This window comes from Bubalus kerabau, chromosome 1 (assembly GCF_029407905.1).
Source record: "Bubalus kerabau isolate K-KA32 ecotype Philippines breed swamp buffalo chromosome 1, PCC_UOA_SB_1v2, whole genome shotgun sequence".
Taxonomy (NCBI): domain Eukaryota; kingdom Metazoa; phylum Chordata; class Mammalia; order Artiodactyla; family Bovidae; genus Bubalus; species Bubalus kerabau.
In genome coordinates this window covers 173,521,776-173,538,085 of record NC_073624.1, presented here as the reverse complement: position 1 = coordinate 173,538,085, position 16,310 = coordinate 173,521,776, and the positions used below count along the sequence as shown (strand labels likewise).

General features: G+C 51.6%; 1 protein-coding gene and 1 long non-coding RNA gene across 3 annotated transcripts; one reads left to right on the top strand and one right to left on the bottom strand.

Annotated features, from left to right (window-relative positions):
- Window positions 1-984: 984 nt before the first annotated feature.
- TMEM161A (transmembrane protein 161A) lies at window positions 985-15,263 on the bottom strand. Of its 2 annotated transcripts, none has more exons than XM_055540635.1 (12): window positions 15,169-15,263; window positions 11,416-11,519; window positions 10,764-10,844; window positions 10,271-10,368; window positions 10,014-10,170; window positions 8,388-8,584; window positions 4,286-4,346; window positions 4,043-4,186; window positions 3,819-3,932; window positions 3,491-3,665; window positions 3,268-3,364; window positions 985-2,969 (listed from the first exon to the last, which is right to left on the bottom strand). In XM_055540635.1, the coding sequence occupies exons 1-12, from the start codon at window positions 15,169-15,171 to the stop codon at window positions 2,719-2,721; spliced, it is 1,482 nt and encodes a 493-aa protein (XP_055396610.1). In that variant the 5' UTR covers window positions 15,172-15,263; the 3' UTR covers window positions 985-2,718. The 2 variants fall into 2 exon arrangements, with proteins under 2 accessions (XP_055396610.1, XP_055396616.1); XM_055540641.1 differs by having other exon boundaries at window positions 8,433-8,584.
- On the top strand, window positions 11,425-15,646 carry LOC129623341 (uncharacterized). The gene is made up of 3 exons (XR_008700495.1): window positions 11,425-11,618; window positions 13,783-13,903; window positions 15,453-15,646. It is a non-coding gene; the product is annotated as an uncharacterized LOC129623341 (long non-coding RNA).
- Window positions 15,647-16,310: the final 664 nt, after the last annotated feature.

Sequence of the window (16,310 nt, the reverse complement as noted above, 5' to 3'; positions counted from 1 at the left end):
GCTATATTCAGCTTTACCTGAAGCCAAACTGCCTCTCAGCTTCCAACAACACAAGTCATTTTATTCTCTATTTAAAACAGAATTGAATTTCCTGGCCCTTTCTGACACAAACCTCATTGTATGTACCTCTTTGAGCTCATAAGGTAGTGTTCGTGTAGCCTAAGTTTCTAGGAATGAAAATGCTGGGTAAATATCAGGGATATGTTAATAGTATAGTTGATGCTGGTGGCAAGCCTGGCATTCATGGTTCCCACCCTGTTTTTAACTATAAGTCACTTGGAGCCAGCCTAGGGTTCCCCGCTGGAACGCAGTCCAGGAGCCAGTGACTGGACTGCTGAAGGGTGTGTGATGCAGCCCCTCAACACCGGCGTGGGGCCACTCTAAGGCTGCGCACTGTGCTTTTCCCCCTGAGGTCCCAGCAGGACCCAGCCCAGATTGCCCAGAGTCACTGGCTCACTGGCACTCCCTGCTGGCTTCTTTCCTCCCTGTGTCACATCCCTACCCTCCTAGAGGCTTCCTGAGGTCACCTCTCAGGTGAGGTCCCTGAGTCTTAGAGACAGGGTCATCTTTGGGGGGAAATCTATCCCAAGATGAATAGAAACATTAGCTATTCCTGCAAAGAGATTGTGTCCATATACACCACGTGCCCTCGGTGTCTGAGTTTCCTATGGCCACCCTAACAGAGTACTATGGACTGAGTGGCTTAAAATAACAGAACTTAATTTTGTCAAAGTTGGAAGCCAGAGGTCCGAAATCAAAGTGTTGGCAGGTTTGGTTCTGAGGGCCAGGAGGGAGGGACGTGTTCTAGATCTGTCGCTGAGTTCTGACTGACTTCTTCCTGTGTCTTCCGCCTTGTCTTTGCTCTGCGCTAGTGTAAGCAGATAAGTCAGGGGCTTCCAGGAGAAAGAGAACCAGGAATGGCTCTCTTGACATAAGAGAAGCCATTTTGGCCTAAGCCACTTTGTGGCCTAAGCCACTTTGTGATCTAAGCCAGGCTGCAGTGCTTACCCTTGAACAGGTCTCAGTAATTAACGATCTTAAGGGAACAAAGGAAGGAGGGAACAGAGAAAAGGCAGTCAAACAACAGTGTAGCAATAAAGCAGAGTCCTAGTTCCGCCTCTTTAAACACATGTTTAATTGATGTTGATTTATTGTATCATATCGTGTTAAGTTTCAGCTGTGCAGCACAGAATATGTATATTCTTTTTCAGATTCTTTTCCCTATGATAATATATCTTCGAGTTCTGCAGGAACTAAGGCCCCCAAGCAGGTTGAGGGTGGAATGACTGATTCTTCTGACTTCAGTCAACTAAAGCTTGGACTCTGTGGACCTGTGCCCCAGTTCTATGCTGAATTCTCCTCTGCTCAAGCCCCTTCATGAATATACGTGTACCCTGAGCTTAAAACTTCCCCAGTTTTGCTGTTCAGGGAGACGCTGCTTTGGGAAAGATCCCGAGTGTTTCCCTTACTTGCTGAAAGCCAACACAAGCCCTTCCTTTCGTTCATTTTCGGCTCGGTTGTGTCATTTGGCTCAACACCTGACAAGAGCTGAACCTAGTTTTCAGGTAACACAAGTTCAGGTCCAAATTTCCTCTTGTAAAAATAATTTTTTTTTTTCCTCTTGTAAGGATACTAGTCCTACTGGATCAGGGCCCACCCTATCAACCTCATTTTTTAAAAATTATCTGTTATTTGTTTTTTGCTGCACTGCATCTTCACTGTTGCACCTGGGCTTTCTCAATTGTGGCGAGCAGGAGCTACTCTTTGTTGGGGTGGCTGCTTTTGTGGCAGAGCACGGGCTCTAAGTGCCCAGGCTGAATAGTTGCAGCACACGGGTTTAGCTGCTCCACGACATGTGGGATCCTCTCGGACCAGGAATCAAACCTGTGTCTCCTGCATTGGCAGGTGGATTCTTAACCACTGGACCACTAGTGAAGTCTCCAGCCTCATTTCAGCATAATCACTTTTAATCCCTATCTCCAAATACAATCCAATCCTGAAGTCCTGGGGGTTAGGCCCTCAACATAGGAACTGGGAGGAAGACACAATTCAGATCATAAACACCAGCCTTTTTGATCTTCCATAATCTGACAAGTTAAAAAATAGCATGTCACAATTTAACACTACCTGCTTTTTTGTCTCTCCCCGGAGTCCATCTGAGATCGTTCCTTGTAAAAAGAAATCACTTCTTTTCGTGTAGTTTTCCCAGTTTATTTACTTGTTCCCATGTCAGCTTTCTACCAGGGCTTTGCTTCTTCCTTCCAGGCCTTTGCTAAGCTCTTCCTTCATCATTCCCCTCACTCAGCAATGTAGGCCCTCTGTAGACTCTCCGGGCCCCCACCCACCCTGCCACAACATGCAGAAAGCTGCCTCCCAAACCACTTGAATCCTGTTTGTTAAAAGCGGCTCGCTCCTTTATTTGTTCAGAAGAGTGCCCCCTCCGACGCCGCAGACGCCCCCTGCAGTCAAAGTGGGCAGGTGCCTTCTGGGAACAGTGGCCGGCCGTGGGACCCTCTGCTGCTGGGTCTGGGGAGGCGGTTTTGAGGCAGAAGCTCAGCGTCCAAGGCCAGGCCCACGGCTCAGGCACTGTGGTGAAGAGGGAGCCGCGCAGCGGGAACTCCCGAGAGCGCCTTGCACCTGGGGACACCGAGGGGGTGAGCCAGGCCCCGCTGGCCCAGGACCAAACCCGGGACCACAGGAGTGTCTGCAAGAGAGCTACTAGCCCGCCAGATGCTGGTGGAAGTACAGGCCGAAGAGGCTGGAGAGCAATTGGCAGGCGGCGATCCACCAGATGAGAAAGGCGAGGATTCCGCGGAGGAAGAGAGGCGTGAGCAGGCTGCCCAGGGCCCCGGCGATCAGGGCTGCAGTCTGCTGGGCCTCATCCTCCTCGGGGCCGACCGGGCCATCGTGGGCTGAAGGCGGGGTGGGGGACAGTGTGGGGACCGGGCCCAGGCCCCAGGAGTAGCCGCCTGCAAGAAGAGGGTAGAGGGAGGGGCGGGTGGAGGTACAGGCGGTGCTGGCCTCCGGGACCCCAGACCCTGGCTGACAGTCACTCGCCCCGTCCCAGGCTCTACCCGCACCCCATCTTCGGTCCCCACTCGAGGCTTCGCCTCGCTCTCTCCAGCCTCTCCAGCCTCTGCCCCCTCCCTCATCGCCAGGCCTCGCCTTCACCTCGATCCATTCCGGGCCATGCCCGCCGCTCACACACCCCATTGCAACCCCAGCCCCGAGCCCCACCCCGCTCCCGCCCAGGCTGGTTCTTCTCACCCAGGGTCTTCAGCAGCAGCGTGCAGTTGAGCATGAGGATGAGCGGAGTCAAGTACTGCAGGCTCACAACCGTCACATAGCAGTACACCCGCACCACCTGGGGGGCAGGTAGCAGTGGCTGCAGCCGGGGACCTTCGCGCTCCGGGTAACCTCAGGCCCCAGGGGCCAGGGGCCAGTGGCCCACACCCCGAGCCCCGGATTCCCTCCCCGCCAGCGTTGGTACCCGCCGCTGGATCTCTCGGGCCTCGATGCGGCCGGCCTCCCGCCGCAGCTGCTCCACGCGGGCCTTGGCCAGGCACAGGTAGGCCTGCAGGTGGGGCCGGGTCACCGCCAGCCGCAGCAGGCACAGTACCACCAGCACCCAGAGGCGCAGTGAGTCGAAGGCGGAATCAGACAGCCTGTGCCGAGAGGGGCGACGACGGGGCTAGTGAAGCCGTCCTCGGTCGCAGGACCCTCCCGCAGGACCCAGGGCTCCTCCCTTAGCCTCAGAGTCCGGAGTACCCAGAGGGGGCCCCAGCTGCCCGGCCTCCCAGCCCCACTGCCATACTCACAGAGAGAACGACGTGCGCCCCAAGGGAGCCTGGTGCAGGAAGTCCCGCGCCATGGGCTTGGTCCAGAGCCATAGGACAAACAGGGGGGACAGGAAACTGGTGTGCAAGAGGAACCTGGGGGCAAGGGCACGGAGCTGGTAGGCGAGGGCACCCACCGCCCCCCTTGCACCCCCCTCCAGGCTCCCTAACCCCTCACCCCTCACCCAGCCGGTCCCCCACGTAACTGCAGCATGGGCCGGTCTTCAGACATGGTCAGTGCATCATGGTGGGTCTGGGCCAGTCGCAGGCCTGGGAAGGTGAGGAAGGCACCCAGCATGGAGCCCACCACCGCCAGCCCCACGCGGATGGCCAGCTTGACCAGGGGGAGACTGGGGGAAAGAGAGGGGTCAGGGGGCTCCTGTGGCAGGCCCGCACCCTGTGTGCAGGTCGCAGCCTGCCACGGCTCTCCCTCCCTTCCCAGGACTCACGCCCAGTCCCAGCCTTGCATCTTCAGAAGCGGCTCCAAGTTCTGGGACATACTGTCCAGGCCTGGGGAAGACAGAAAGAGGGCGGTGTCCAGTAGGCCCCAGGCCCAGGGCCGCTCTGCCTCACCTCCCAGACGTGCATTCGCTCCCCAGGTGAGAACACACTAGTGACAGCCTGGCCCTGCGACAAGCACTGTTCCCAGTCTTGTGCGGCTCAGGAGGATGTGCGTCTCAGGAGGATGTGCGTCTCAGGATGATGTGCATATCAGGAGGATGTGCTAGGCAGACACTCGGGGACATGGGGGCACAGGGCACTGAGTCTGAGCTTCCTGGATGCTGGCGGGTCATGAAGGGCTCCATAGGAGAAAACCAACGTCCCGGAAAGATTTCTCAGTTCAGGCCCCCACATTTCCCATAGAGTAGAAGCAAATAAATATGAGCTCACAACCAAAATCACCAGACACATGAGGAAACAAATCATCAAAGTGAATCAGCAGAAGGAAAAAAAAAAAAAAGATAAGCTTAAGTTCCAAAGACTTCAGAAATTGGTATTATAAATTCTGTGTGAAGTGACTGAGGAAAGTAAAAGCTGGAGTCACAGAACAGGTGACATGAGACTACCTCAGAGGACCAAGTGGATTTGCAAAGGAACCAATTAAGCTCTTCCAAAAGGAAAATATGATTATTGAAATGATACTAGAAACAGCCCAAGGAATTAACTGATTAACTGGATCTGAAGAAATCACTCAGATTCCAACTCAGAAGGACAAGAAGGTGTGAAATATGAAGGGAGATTAGGAGACAAGGAGAACACAATAGAAAGTTCAATACAGGTTAAGTCAGAGCCCCAAAGCAAGAGAAGAGAGAGAATGAAGGAGAAGAGATATTGGAAGAGAATGACTGAAAAGTCTGCAGAATGCATGATACATACAAAGTATATAAAGCCAGATAAATACAAAGACATCCATACCTAGACACACTGTGGTGAAATTGCGGAATACCAAAAACAAAGAACTCAGAGCAGTCAGAAGTCCTACCTAAAAGGAAGGACAATTAATTTGGCAGTCACTCTCAAGAGCAACAACAGAAAAGAACAAATAGAAAGTGAAAATGTAAGATGGTAGAAACAAGGCCAAAAAGGTCAGAAATCACAATAAATGTAAGTGGATTAAACTTGAAGCTAAATGATACAGCCTGTCAGACTTGATTGTGTTTTAAAGTAGACATATCTCAACATGAGGTCACTGGAAGGTTGAAAGTAAAGTACTAGTCAAAAGAAAGGTAGTACTGTAAATTTGAAAGTTGCTAAGTGAGTAGATCTTAAAATTCTCACCACAAGGAAAAAAATGTGTAACTATGTGGGGTGAAGGTTGTTAATTAGACTTATTGTGATCATTTTGCAATACACACAAGTATTGAACCATGTTATATATCTGAAACTAATATAATGTTATATGTCAATTATATCTCAATTTAGAAAGAAAGGAAGGAAGAAAGCAGCTGAAAAGACTATATTGACCCAGACAAACTAGGCTAAGATGGAAGTAAGTCAGAAGGGGTCAATACATCATGAAAAAAAATGGCTGATTTTCCAGGAAGATGTAGCATTTTCCAACCTGTAAACACCTTGTCAATTAGCTTCAAAATATATAAAGAAAACACTTACAGAACTACTAAGAGAAATTAAGACTTCCACCATCCCAGAAGTCTGGGGCTTCCCAGGTGACGCTAGTGGTAAAGAACCCACCTGCCACCGCAGAAGACACAAGAGAGGAGGATTCCATCCCTGGGTTGGGAAGAGCCCCTGGAGGAGGCATGGCAACCCACTCCGGTATTCTTGCCCGGAGAATCCCGTGGACAGAGGAGCCTGGAGGGTTTTAGTCCATAGGGTCAGAGAGTCGGACATGACTGAAGCGACTTAGCACAGCACAGTACCATCCCAGAGGGAGATTAACCCTTTTTGTTTCTGATATAGTCAGAAGATGGAAAGATGGAAATGTGAATTTATTGGACACAGAGAGGAAGAGAATATATGTTAATCAAGAATACCTGGAGCACTCTACAAGGTCAATTAATCAACAAAGGAGGCAAGAATACACAATGGGAAAAGACAGCCTCTTCAATAAATGATGCTGGGAAAACTGGACAGCTACATGCCAAAAAACCAAACTGGGTTACTTCCTCACATCATATATAAAAATAAACTCAAAATGGATTAAAGACTTGAATGTAAGATGTGAGACCAAAAGAATCCTAGAAGAAAACATAGGTGCTACACGCTTTGACACTGGTCTTAGCAATATTTTTTGAACATGTATCTTCAGGCAAGGCAAGCAAAAGCAAAAACAAGCAAATGGGACTCTATTAAACTAAAATGATTTTGCACCGTGAAAGAAACTATCAACAAAACAAAAAAGCAGCCTACTGAATGGGAGAGTAGATTCATGAGTGTTTACATTATTTGGCTTTGTAATTTATATATCTGTTCTCATATATATATATATATATATATATATATTCATCACATAATTTAAAAATTGAAAGGTAGGAAGTATTGGTGATAACAAAGCTCAAGGAGTCAGCAGGGTCATGTGGGCCACGGTGAGGATTTTTATCTTTATCCAAAGACCATTAGAGTCTGGTGTTGGGCAGAAGAGTGATCCAAATTATGTTTTTAAAAGATCATTCAAGAAGCAGAAAAAAAAAAATCAAAACAAAAATGAGAAACTGAAAAAAAAAAGTACGACTCCTATCACACATAAAGGCCGATTTCCTTAATATATGAAGAGCTCCTACAAATCAATAAAATAATGGTCAACAACCCAGTAGAAAACTGGGCAAAAGAACAAATCCTTCCCAGAAGGGAAATAGAAATGGCTCTTCAACACACGGAAAGATGCTGATCCTCTTTTACATTTTCACCCATCAGATCCCCCGAGACAAAAAAGTCTGAGGAAATACATTGGCGAGGATGTGGGGATATGTATGTTCACACACCTCTTTCTGATGGGCAATTTTCCAACAACATTATTAAAATTACACATGCACTTTCTTGCACAGGGTCACAGGCAGAAGGTTGCTCCTGTGCAACACCGTTGTATAATAGCATGGCTTTGTGCAACAGATTTAACAGGAGAAAGACTTAAATGTCCATAAATTGAGGCCTAGTTAAATAATCACAGAAAATTCATAAAGTTACAAAATGCGGTATCGAATTACTGTTACTATGTTACTGTAACATTCTATTACTGTATGTAGCATCTAGGGACAACCTCCAATACTTATTTTTTTTAAAGTACAGCTAATTAACAATGTTGTGTTAATTTCAGGTATACAGCAAAGTGGTTCAGATATATATACAAAAATCTATTCTTTTTCAGATTCGTTTCCACAATAGGCTATTACAAGATACTGCATATAGCTCCTTGTGCTATACAGTAAGTCCTTGTTGCTTATCTATTTTATACATAATAGTGTGTCTATGTTAATCCCAAATTCCTAACCTATCTGCCCCTCCCCATCCCCTTTGGTAACTATAAGTTTGTTTTCTGTGCCTGTAAGGTTTTTTTTTATTTTTGTAAATAAGTTCATTTATATCATCTTTTAAGATTCCACATATAAGTAGTATCATACACTATTAGTCTTTCTTTGTCTGACTTACTGCACTTAATATGATAATAATATTGTTTTTAAGAGAAAAAGACAAGGTGTAGAGCCATGTACGCCGTCTTACGTGAATAAGGCAACATGCCACCCTAGGTTTCCTCTGGGGAGGAGAACCAGTGTGGAAGGATGATTTTATTCTATATCCTCTTGTACTTTATGAATATTACTCTATATATCTATTTCCTCTCCCAAATTGAATTAGAGTGGGTAAATATTAAATCACCATGGCTGCTGGGCAGAGGACAGCCTGGGGAGCAGAAGGGCCCGGGAAAAGTCCCGGCGCAGGCCCCCATCGGTGAGAGGGGTGTCCTCTCTCCCCAAAGCCCAAGGGGGCACGCAGGTGCCGAGTACCCGTGGAGACTGCCCCGGCCCCAGGGCTCCCTCCTTCACCTTCTGCATGGAGGTGAAAAGGCACTCACAGCCACCCTCACCAGCTTACACAAGGGAGTGATGAGGTGGCGCCCCAGGCCCCGGACGCACGCACCTGGCTCCAGGCCCAGCTCCAGCGTCTCCTCCCGCACCACCTGCACCAGCATGGCCAGCAGCAGGAAGAGGAAGGCGAAGGCGAGGCAGACGGAGCGCTCGCCTCCCTCCTCCGCGCTGAAGTACAGCCGGGTCACCGTCAGGAACACCTTGCTGCGGCAGGGCTAAGGAGGCCTCGGGTATCTGTAGTGACCCCCCCACCCCATCCTCCAACCGCAGCCAGTGACCCCCAACTCCAGACCACAAACGTGGACGTTCAGGTTCAGAGTCCTGGAGAGCAGGGCCGTGATAAAGAAGACAGACGCTGGGAAAGCCCAGGACACAAGGCTCACTACTCTTCAGGCCTGGGTTACCGGAGAGCGAGTGAGCCCGAGCCAGGCCTCCAGCCTGGCCTCATCACACTGCCTGTGGTCAGGTAGAAATGGCCAGCACGGGCTTCCCGGTGGTCCAGTGGTTAAGAATCCACCTGCCAATGCAGGAGGCACGATATCCGGTCTGGGAAGATCCCACATGCAATGGAGCAACTAAGCCTGTGCTCCACAACTACTGAGCCCACACTCTAGAGCCTGAGAGCCGCAACGACTGGCGCCCGTGTGCCTGGAGCCCGTGCTCCCCCACAGGAGAAGCCCCTGCAGTGAGAAGCCCAAGCACCACAACCAAGAGTAGCCCCTGTGCTTCCCCGGTAGTGCAGTGGTTACGACTCTGCCCGCCAGTGCTGAGGACAGGGGTTCGATCCTTGGTCTGGGAAGATCCCACAAGGCTTAAGACAATTTAGCCTGTGTACCAAAACTACTGAGCCCAGGGGCTGCAAGCACTGAAGCCCTCGTGCCCGAGAGCCTGTGATCCACAGCGAGAGAACCTGCTGCTCACTCATCTAGAGAGAAAAGCCCGCCTGCGACAGCAAAGACCCAGCGAAGCCAAAAGTAAATACTACCAACCAAGGAAAAAGCACCGGCCACCAACTCTCTCTTCAGGTCAAGTCTCCCTTACCCACACGGCCTCCCAGCTGCGTTCACAGGTCCTGTTTCCTGCTCCTCCGAGAGGCTGCCAGAGATAGAGCTTCTATCTCTAACCTCTCCTGAGAGAGACCCTCCAGGGCTTTCCAGAACCAGTGGTGTGGGTTTCAAGATGGGCTGCCTTTCTTCACAACCCCATTCCACAAGGACACCGCCTCCAACTTGGGTCCTCAAAGTCACAGTTTCGCCTCTGTTCTCTATGCAGCTTAGTAAAGACAATTAGAGAGGGGTGTCTCTTTGCTAGCCCCTGCATCTACCCCGGCCTGTGAGCTGCTTTGACCCAGAGAATGGACAGGGATGGGGTGGACCGACTTCAGGCCAAGCATTAGGGGGCCTGCAGTGCCGCTCTGGGTGAGGAAGCCTGCTCTAACCTGGAGCAGAGATGAAGCAACCCAGCTGAAACCCGGCCAGGAAAACAAATAAAACGGCAATTGTTTTACCCCCACCGAGTTTTGGGCAGGTTTACCGCACGGCACTAGGTAACTGATGTGCCAGTTTAGTGGGGAGAAGGAGCCTCAGATCCAGCTTCCGGGGGCCTCCACCTCCCCCAGCAGGAGAAAGGATACATAGAGAAAGCAATGGTGAGCAGACACCAGAATACCGCGATGTTGGTCTCCTTGGCTGGGCCCAGCATGTAGTAGTAGGCCTCCGTGAAGAGGTACACACCGCCTGAGTACACGGCGAAGTCCACAAACCACTGGTACTCCAGGAAGAAGCGCAGGACTGCAGAAAGCACGCCACTCAGCTCCCAGCTTAGCCTGCCCAGGAGGCTCCCCACCAACTCCACCAGGGTGTGAGTGGGGGGTGGGGACCCAGCTGTTACCAAGTGCATCAACAGCTGTGAGCGGACAGGTCTGCAGCTGGAACGGAGCGTCTCGGGGCACAGATAACGGCTTCTCCTCACTACAGCCATTGGCCCACCTGGGAGCAGGGGAGATGAGTGGGAATCGCGTCGGCAGCCTCCGTCTTCCCCTGCCCAGGGAGCCACGGGGGCATCCTCCACCCCGGCTTGGGAGGCTCTAGTGTCTAGAGGGTACCTTCACCCCAGCCTGGGTGTCCTCTGAATGCCAGGGGGTAGCCACCACCCACCACAGGGCTGTCCCCGAGCAAACTTCCAATGAGCATTGGATGCCAACGGAAGGCAAACAGTGAAAGACAGCGACCACCTCCTCAGCCTGGGGTGTCCCCAGTTCTCCTGGGGTGTCTCCAACTTGCCTATGCCCAGAGCAGTGCCTGGACGTGTGCAGGGCAGGCGCTGTGCCCTCAGGGTCTCCCCTGGAAGGGAGCCACTGACCTCAAGCTGGGGGTTCACTCACCGCTCCTTCCTGCCTCTGGGCTTCTGCTTCCCTGCCAGGGCCCGCAGCTCTTCCTCCGAAGGGTGCTTGTATCGGAAGAGACTGAAGGCAAACAGAGGCGGTCAGGAAAGCCTGGGCATGGACGGGATCAGTGTGGTGAACCTCAAAAGCTGAGACTGCAGAGGGAAGACTGGCCCTGATAAGCCTGGGACAGGATGGGCAAGTGTCATCGAAGGTCAAAGGAAGGTGGGGGAGGTGGGCTGGGGGTCGACACGGTAGTGCAGCAGGGGTCCTAGACACCCTAGAATCTTCTGGCTAACTCTCCTGGCGGAACTGGCATGTGAATTGTCCTGGAAAGAGAGTTCACAATTGCCCCTGGGTTTTCAAAAAGGGTCCAAGACCCAAACCCTGACAAAGAATTTTAGGAAATAAGATCTATAGGTAGAGTAGGGAGAAAGGGGAGCAGCTACTCCTTTGAGTGTGGAGATGGTCTCAGCGATGTGTACAATCTGTCAAAACTGATCCAACTGTGTGCTTGCAATTATTGGGTCAATTATCTCAGTAAAGTTCTTTAAAAAACCCTCGCCTTACAGGGCGTGAGGCGGGGCTGGGGAAACAAGGGGGCGGAGCCTTTGGGGTCCCGCCCACCGCCCGGGGGAGGGGCGTGGCTCACCTGCCATTGCAGAGCAGCCAGCGCGCGAAGGAGCAGTGCGGCGCCAGCCTATGCATGAGGGTGGCAGTAAGCAGGGTCACCACCAGCTGCACTCCAAGGACCGCCTGCAGGGAGGAGACGTGAAAGGCAGTGCCTGCCAGAGGGTTACAAGCTCACCTTCGAAAACCCGGCTATTTATAGAGAGACGCTGAAACTGAAGCCAGGTGGGGGAGGGAGGCCCTCCCTGGCTCCAGCTGCTACTTGGGGAAGGGTCCGAGGGTGGGCTCCCAACCCTGGGAGCCCCAGCAAGGCGCGGGTCCTGGCAGGGGTGTGCGGTGGCGGAGAGCACTTGCTGGAGCAGAGACTGGGGCTCAATATCCTCCTGTGCTAAGGATTTAAGGTAACAATCTCCCTGAGCCTCAGTTTCCTCATCTGGAAATGGGGTGCTTCCTATTTTGTTTCACATACTCTCACGACCACCTCCGGGACCTACAGCGAGCCGGGCACACCCAGTGAAAGCGACTCCTCTCCCGGGGTACCGCCCCGCCCCGCCACGCACCAACTGTGTCTCAGCTGAACTTCCAGCTTCCCTGTTCACCCAGCTGACTCTATCCCCCACGTCTTTCTCCATCTGAAATTATCCCTGAAAATTGAAATCATCCTTTCTCCGTCTCCCTTCCTTTGTAATCAACCAAAGAGAAAAGAGGTCTGGTCTATTTCTGGCCACTACCTGTTTCAGGATTAACACTTACACATTTGAGTGGGATGAATTTTTTTAATTAGGAATTTTCTCACCGAGTGCTACTAACAACATTTTAAACATATTTCCATATATGTTTATGGAACATAAACAAGCATAACAAATTTCCATATACTTATTTTAAAATTTTTTAGAAAAAAAATGTTTCTGGTAATCAGTCTGAAGATGGTTTTCCTGCGTGAATGTAGTAAATAACCATTTGCTAACAATGCTAAGTCACTCAGTCATGTTTGAATTTTTGTGACCCCATGGACTGTAGCCCACCAGGCTCCTCTGTCCATGGGATTTCCCAGCCAAGAATACTGGAGTGGATTGCCATTTCCTCTGCCAGGGGATCTTCCCGACCCAGGGATGGAACTCCCATCTTTTTTGTCTCCAGCATTGCCAGGTGGACGGAGAAGGCGATGGCACCCCACTCCAGTACTCTTGCCTGGAAAATCCCATGGATGGAGGAGCCTGGTAGGCTGCAGTCCATGGGGTCGCTGAGAGTCGGACATGACTGAGCGACTTCACTTTCACTTTTCACTTTCATGCATTGAAGAAGGAAATGGCAACCCACTCCAGTGTTCTTGCCTGGAGAATCCCAGGGACAGGGTTGCCTGGTGGGCTGCTGTCTCTGGGGTCGCACAGGGTTGGACACGACTGAAGCGACTTAGCAGCAGCAGCAGCAGCAGCATTGCCAGGTGGGTTCTTGAACAGTAGCGCCATCTGGGAAGCCGGCTTGCTAATTATGTAAAATAAAGTGCTCAGGAAGGCTGTCGGCTATTATTATGGTATTAACAACTAAATGAAATAAAGATTATGTTAATGTTAAAACTAATTATTAAAATTATCCTTTAATCAGGCCAAAATAAGCTAACTTCAATAGGAAAAGCTCTAATGTGATGGCTATCGGGTTTAGCCCTGTAATTCAGAATGACTGTTGAGAAATTCATCTTTAAAATTAAAGGACTATTAGGATATTTTCTCTATGTTGTGACTTGTAAACTGACACCAGGAGCATTTTTTCTGTAAGGAGGTGGGACATCATCTTTCTGGTCTCACTGCTCACCCTTACCCCTACCCAAGTGCAGACTGGTTAGCAGGCATTAATGACCGATAGCCCAGTGGGCCGGCTTGGAGCCCGTGGGCGGGCTCTCTGAAGGGCCCTGCCCTTCCCCGTGGACCCCATCCTCCACTCCTCCCTAGGAAATCCAGCACCTCCCAGCAGCTGCTCTCCAGTCTCCCTAGCTCTCCAGACACCTCTCCCTTGTGACCCATCCCCTGGCAGGGTTTTAACCACCGACACAGCCCAGCAAGACTCCAGCCCATCGGCATCTCCAGCCAAGATCTCTCTGCTGAGCCCACAGGCCATGCCTCCTCCAGGCCCTTCCCTGGAGACCCCAGCATCCACCCATCCCTCCCCCGGACATGCCTCCTCCAGGCGGCCCAGGACCTTCCCAGTCTCACAAATGAATGTCCAGCTCCACTCCTCAGCCCGCAAGGCTCGGCGGACCCTGCTCAGGTCCTGCCTCACTGCCCAGCTCTCTCCCCCAACGCCCTCTACGCCCAACCATTTGGGTCTCAGAGACACTCCCAGACCCCAGGGCTTCTCCATCGCTAACCCCATTACCCCGGACACCTCTCAGGGAGGAGACCCATGGTTCAAACTGTGATCCCAGCACCTGGGAGAGGAAGAGAAGAAGAGAGAAAGAGAGGGAGAAAGAGAAGAGAAGGAAGGCATGCATCCCCCCACCTAAGGCTCCCAAGGTCTGTCCAATGATGTTTCTCATGTCCCTCCCCGCACAGCTCTGGTCTTAGGGTCCACGCTCTGCAGATCTCCAAAGATCTCTGGAGCCTCCCATGACCCCATGTCCCTCCTCTGCTCAAACCCCTTCCCTAGATCAATGATCCCAGAATCCTGCTAAGTAACATCAAATCAGTGTGGCGGGCTTCCCTGCTGGCTCAGAGGTAGAGAGTCCACCTGTCAATGAAGGAAACACAGGTTTGATTCCTGGGCAGGGAAGATGCCCTGGTGAAGGAAATAGCAACCCACTCCAGTATTCTTGCCTGGGAAATCCCATGGACAGAGGAACCTTGCAGGCTATACATGAGGTCGCAAAAGAGTCGGACACAACTTAGCAAGTCAACAACAACATCAATGGGACTTTCCTGCATCCCATTTCAGACAGCCCTTCCCCTCACCTCCTACAACGTCCCACACCCTGGAATGACCTCCTCTTTCACCAACCCCTTTCATCAATGCTCTTACTTCAGACCCACCTCCAACACCCCACCTCAGGGACGCCCCCTACTGCAGGCAAGTTCAGGCCCCTTTCCCAGCCGCTCCAGTCTGTCGCTGCCTCTGCCCAGTCCTAGGGACTGGGGTGGGGGGTGGGGCCTCCGCCCTCACCCAACACCAGCCTTGCCCACAGAGGCCAGGATAATGAAGAATAAACTGAATGGGTTGGACCCAGAACCACGTGAGACCTGAGGGTTCCAACTGTTCTCTCTCCAATTCTGGGACCCTCGCCCGCCCAGAGCCCACCTTGAGCCCTTCAGCATGGCCCTCCCCTCTCAGGATTCTCCCTGGTACTTCACACACCCCATACCCCGAGGGAGCCCAGATGGACCCTGTCGGTATGTCCCCACCTGCAGGACACCATGGCCAGAATGGGACCCAGTCGGACCCCAGATCTCCCGTGCGGGGCTCCGAAGGTGTTCAGATCCCTAGCACCCTCCAAGGGACGGCCCCTCAGCAGGATCCCAGGCCCCTAGAAGGCACCCCAGGGACTTGTCAGAAGCCCAGAACGCTCAAGGCCTTCCAGTTCCCTTGCACAACCCCGACCCCCTCATAGATCGCGGAGCGAGACCTAACTCCAGAGAGGGAAACACAGCCCTCAGCGCGATCCCGAATCCCTCAGAGCCCCCAGTCCCCACAGAGGGATCTCTGTCTCCTCGGTGTTTCTCTGGACTCCCCCACGGCGGAATCCGTAGCCTTTCAGGGGGCCGCATGCTAAGAGTTGCGGGCTTACCATGCTGCGGACTGGAGCGCGGCGCGGGTACCCCTGGGCCTGGAGCTCAGAGAGCTCAGCGCGGAACTCGACCGATCAGAATCCGATTTTGGTCTGACAAGCAGCCCATCCAACCAATCGTCAGGCTTGGAGTCGGGGCAAATCGCGAGGACCAGGAGTCACTCGCATTGCTTGGCGGAAGTTGTAGTTTAAAGATGTTTGACGCGCTCCGATCGGGGGCCCTGGGACCCCAGGGAGACCATTGTTTCTGAGACCCAATCTCCTCACCTGCACCTATTTCGCAGGTTTAAAGCGAATATGCTTATTCATCAAATCACTGTCTCCCGTTAGAGAGTTCGGAGCCTGGAACTCCAATGATCAAGAACATTCGGCGACCCCCACTGCTCAGACTGAATCCGGAGCCCTCTGCCTGACTTCAGTCTGCTGCCAACACTATTATACTCACAATAGTACAGCTAGCCACCAGCCCTGCTTTCTTGTATCTTCCCCCCAACCTTTATTTCATCTGCCAAAAGCCTTATTCATCTCTGGTTGCAAGTGGGGGCCGGGGGTGGAAAGGGGAAGTGGGGGGTTGCGGGGAAGTGGGGGGTTGCGGGGGAGTGGAGGGTGAGGAGGCCAACCTACATGGGCTCCAGTAATAAAGGGCAAAAACTGGCCCGTGTGAAAACTCCAAAAGCATTGTCAGCTTCCGGCATGGCTAGATCAAGAACTAAATGTCAGCCTCAGGAATCGACTGCTTTCTGTTTCAAGGCTTAGAGGAAAGAGCTTCAAGCCCAAGTTTTGCAGCTGTATTTCTGTGGATAAGTATGTCTGCCTGAACGTGGACATATTCTCTGAGTGTGACTGTCTGAGGGTCTTTGTGGGGCCTGTGTATAGTTAATTGTATATGTATATACACATGTATATATGTATATATACTATATATGTATATTTGTATATAACTATACAAATATGAGATATGCAGATGACACCACCCTTATGGCAGAAAGTGAAGAGGAACTCAAAAGCCTCTTGATGAAAGTGAAAGTGGAGAGTGAAAAAGTTGGCTTAAAGCTCAACATTCAGAAAACGAAGATCATGGCATCCAGTCCCACCACTTCATGGGAAATAGATGGGGAAACAGTGGAAACAGTGTCAGACTT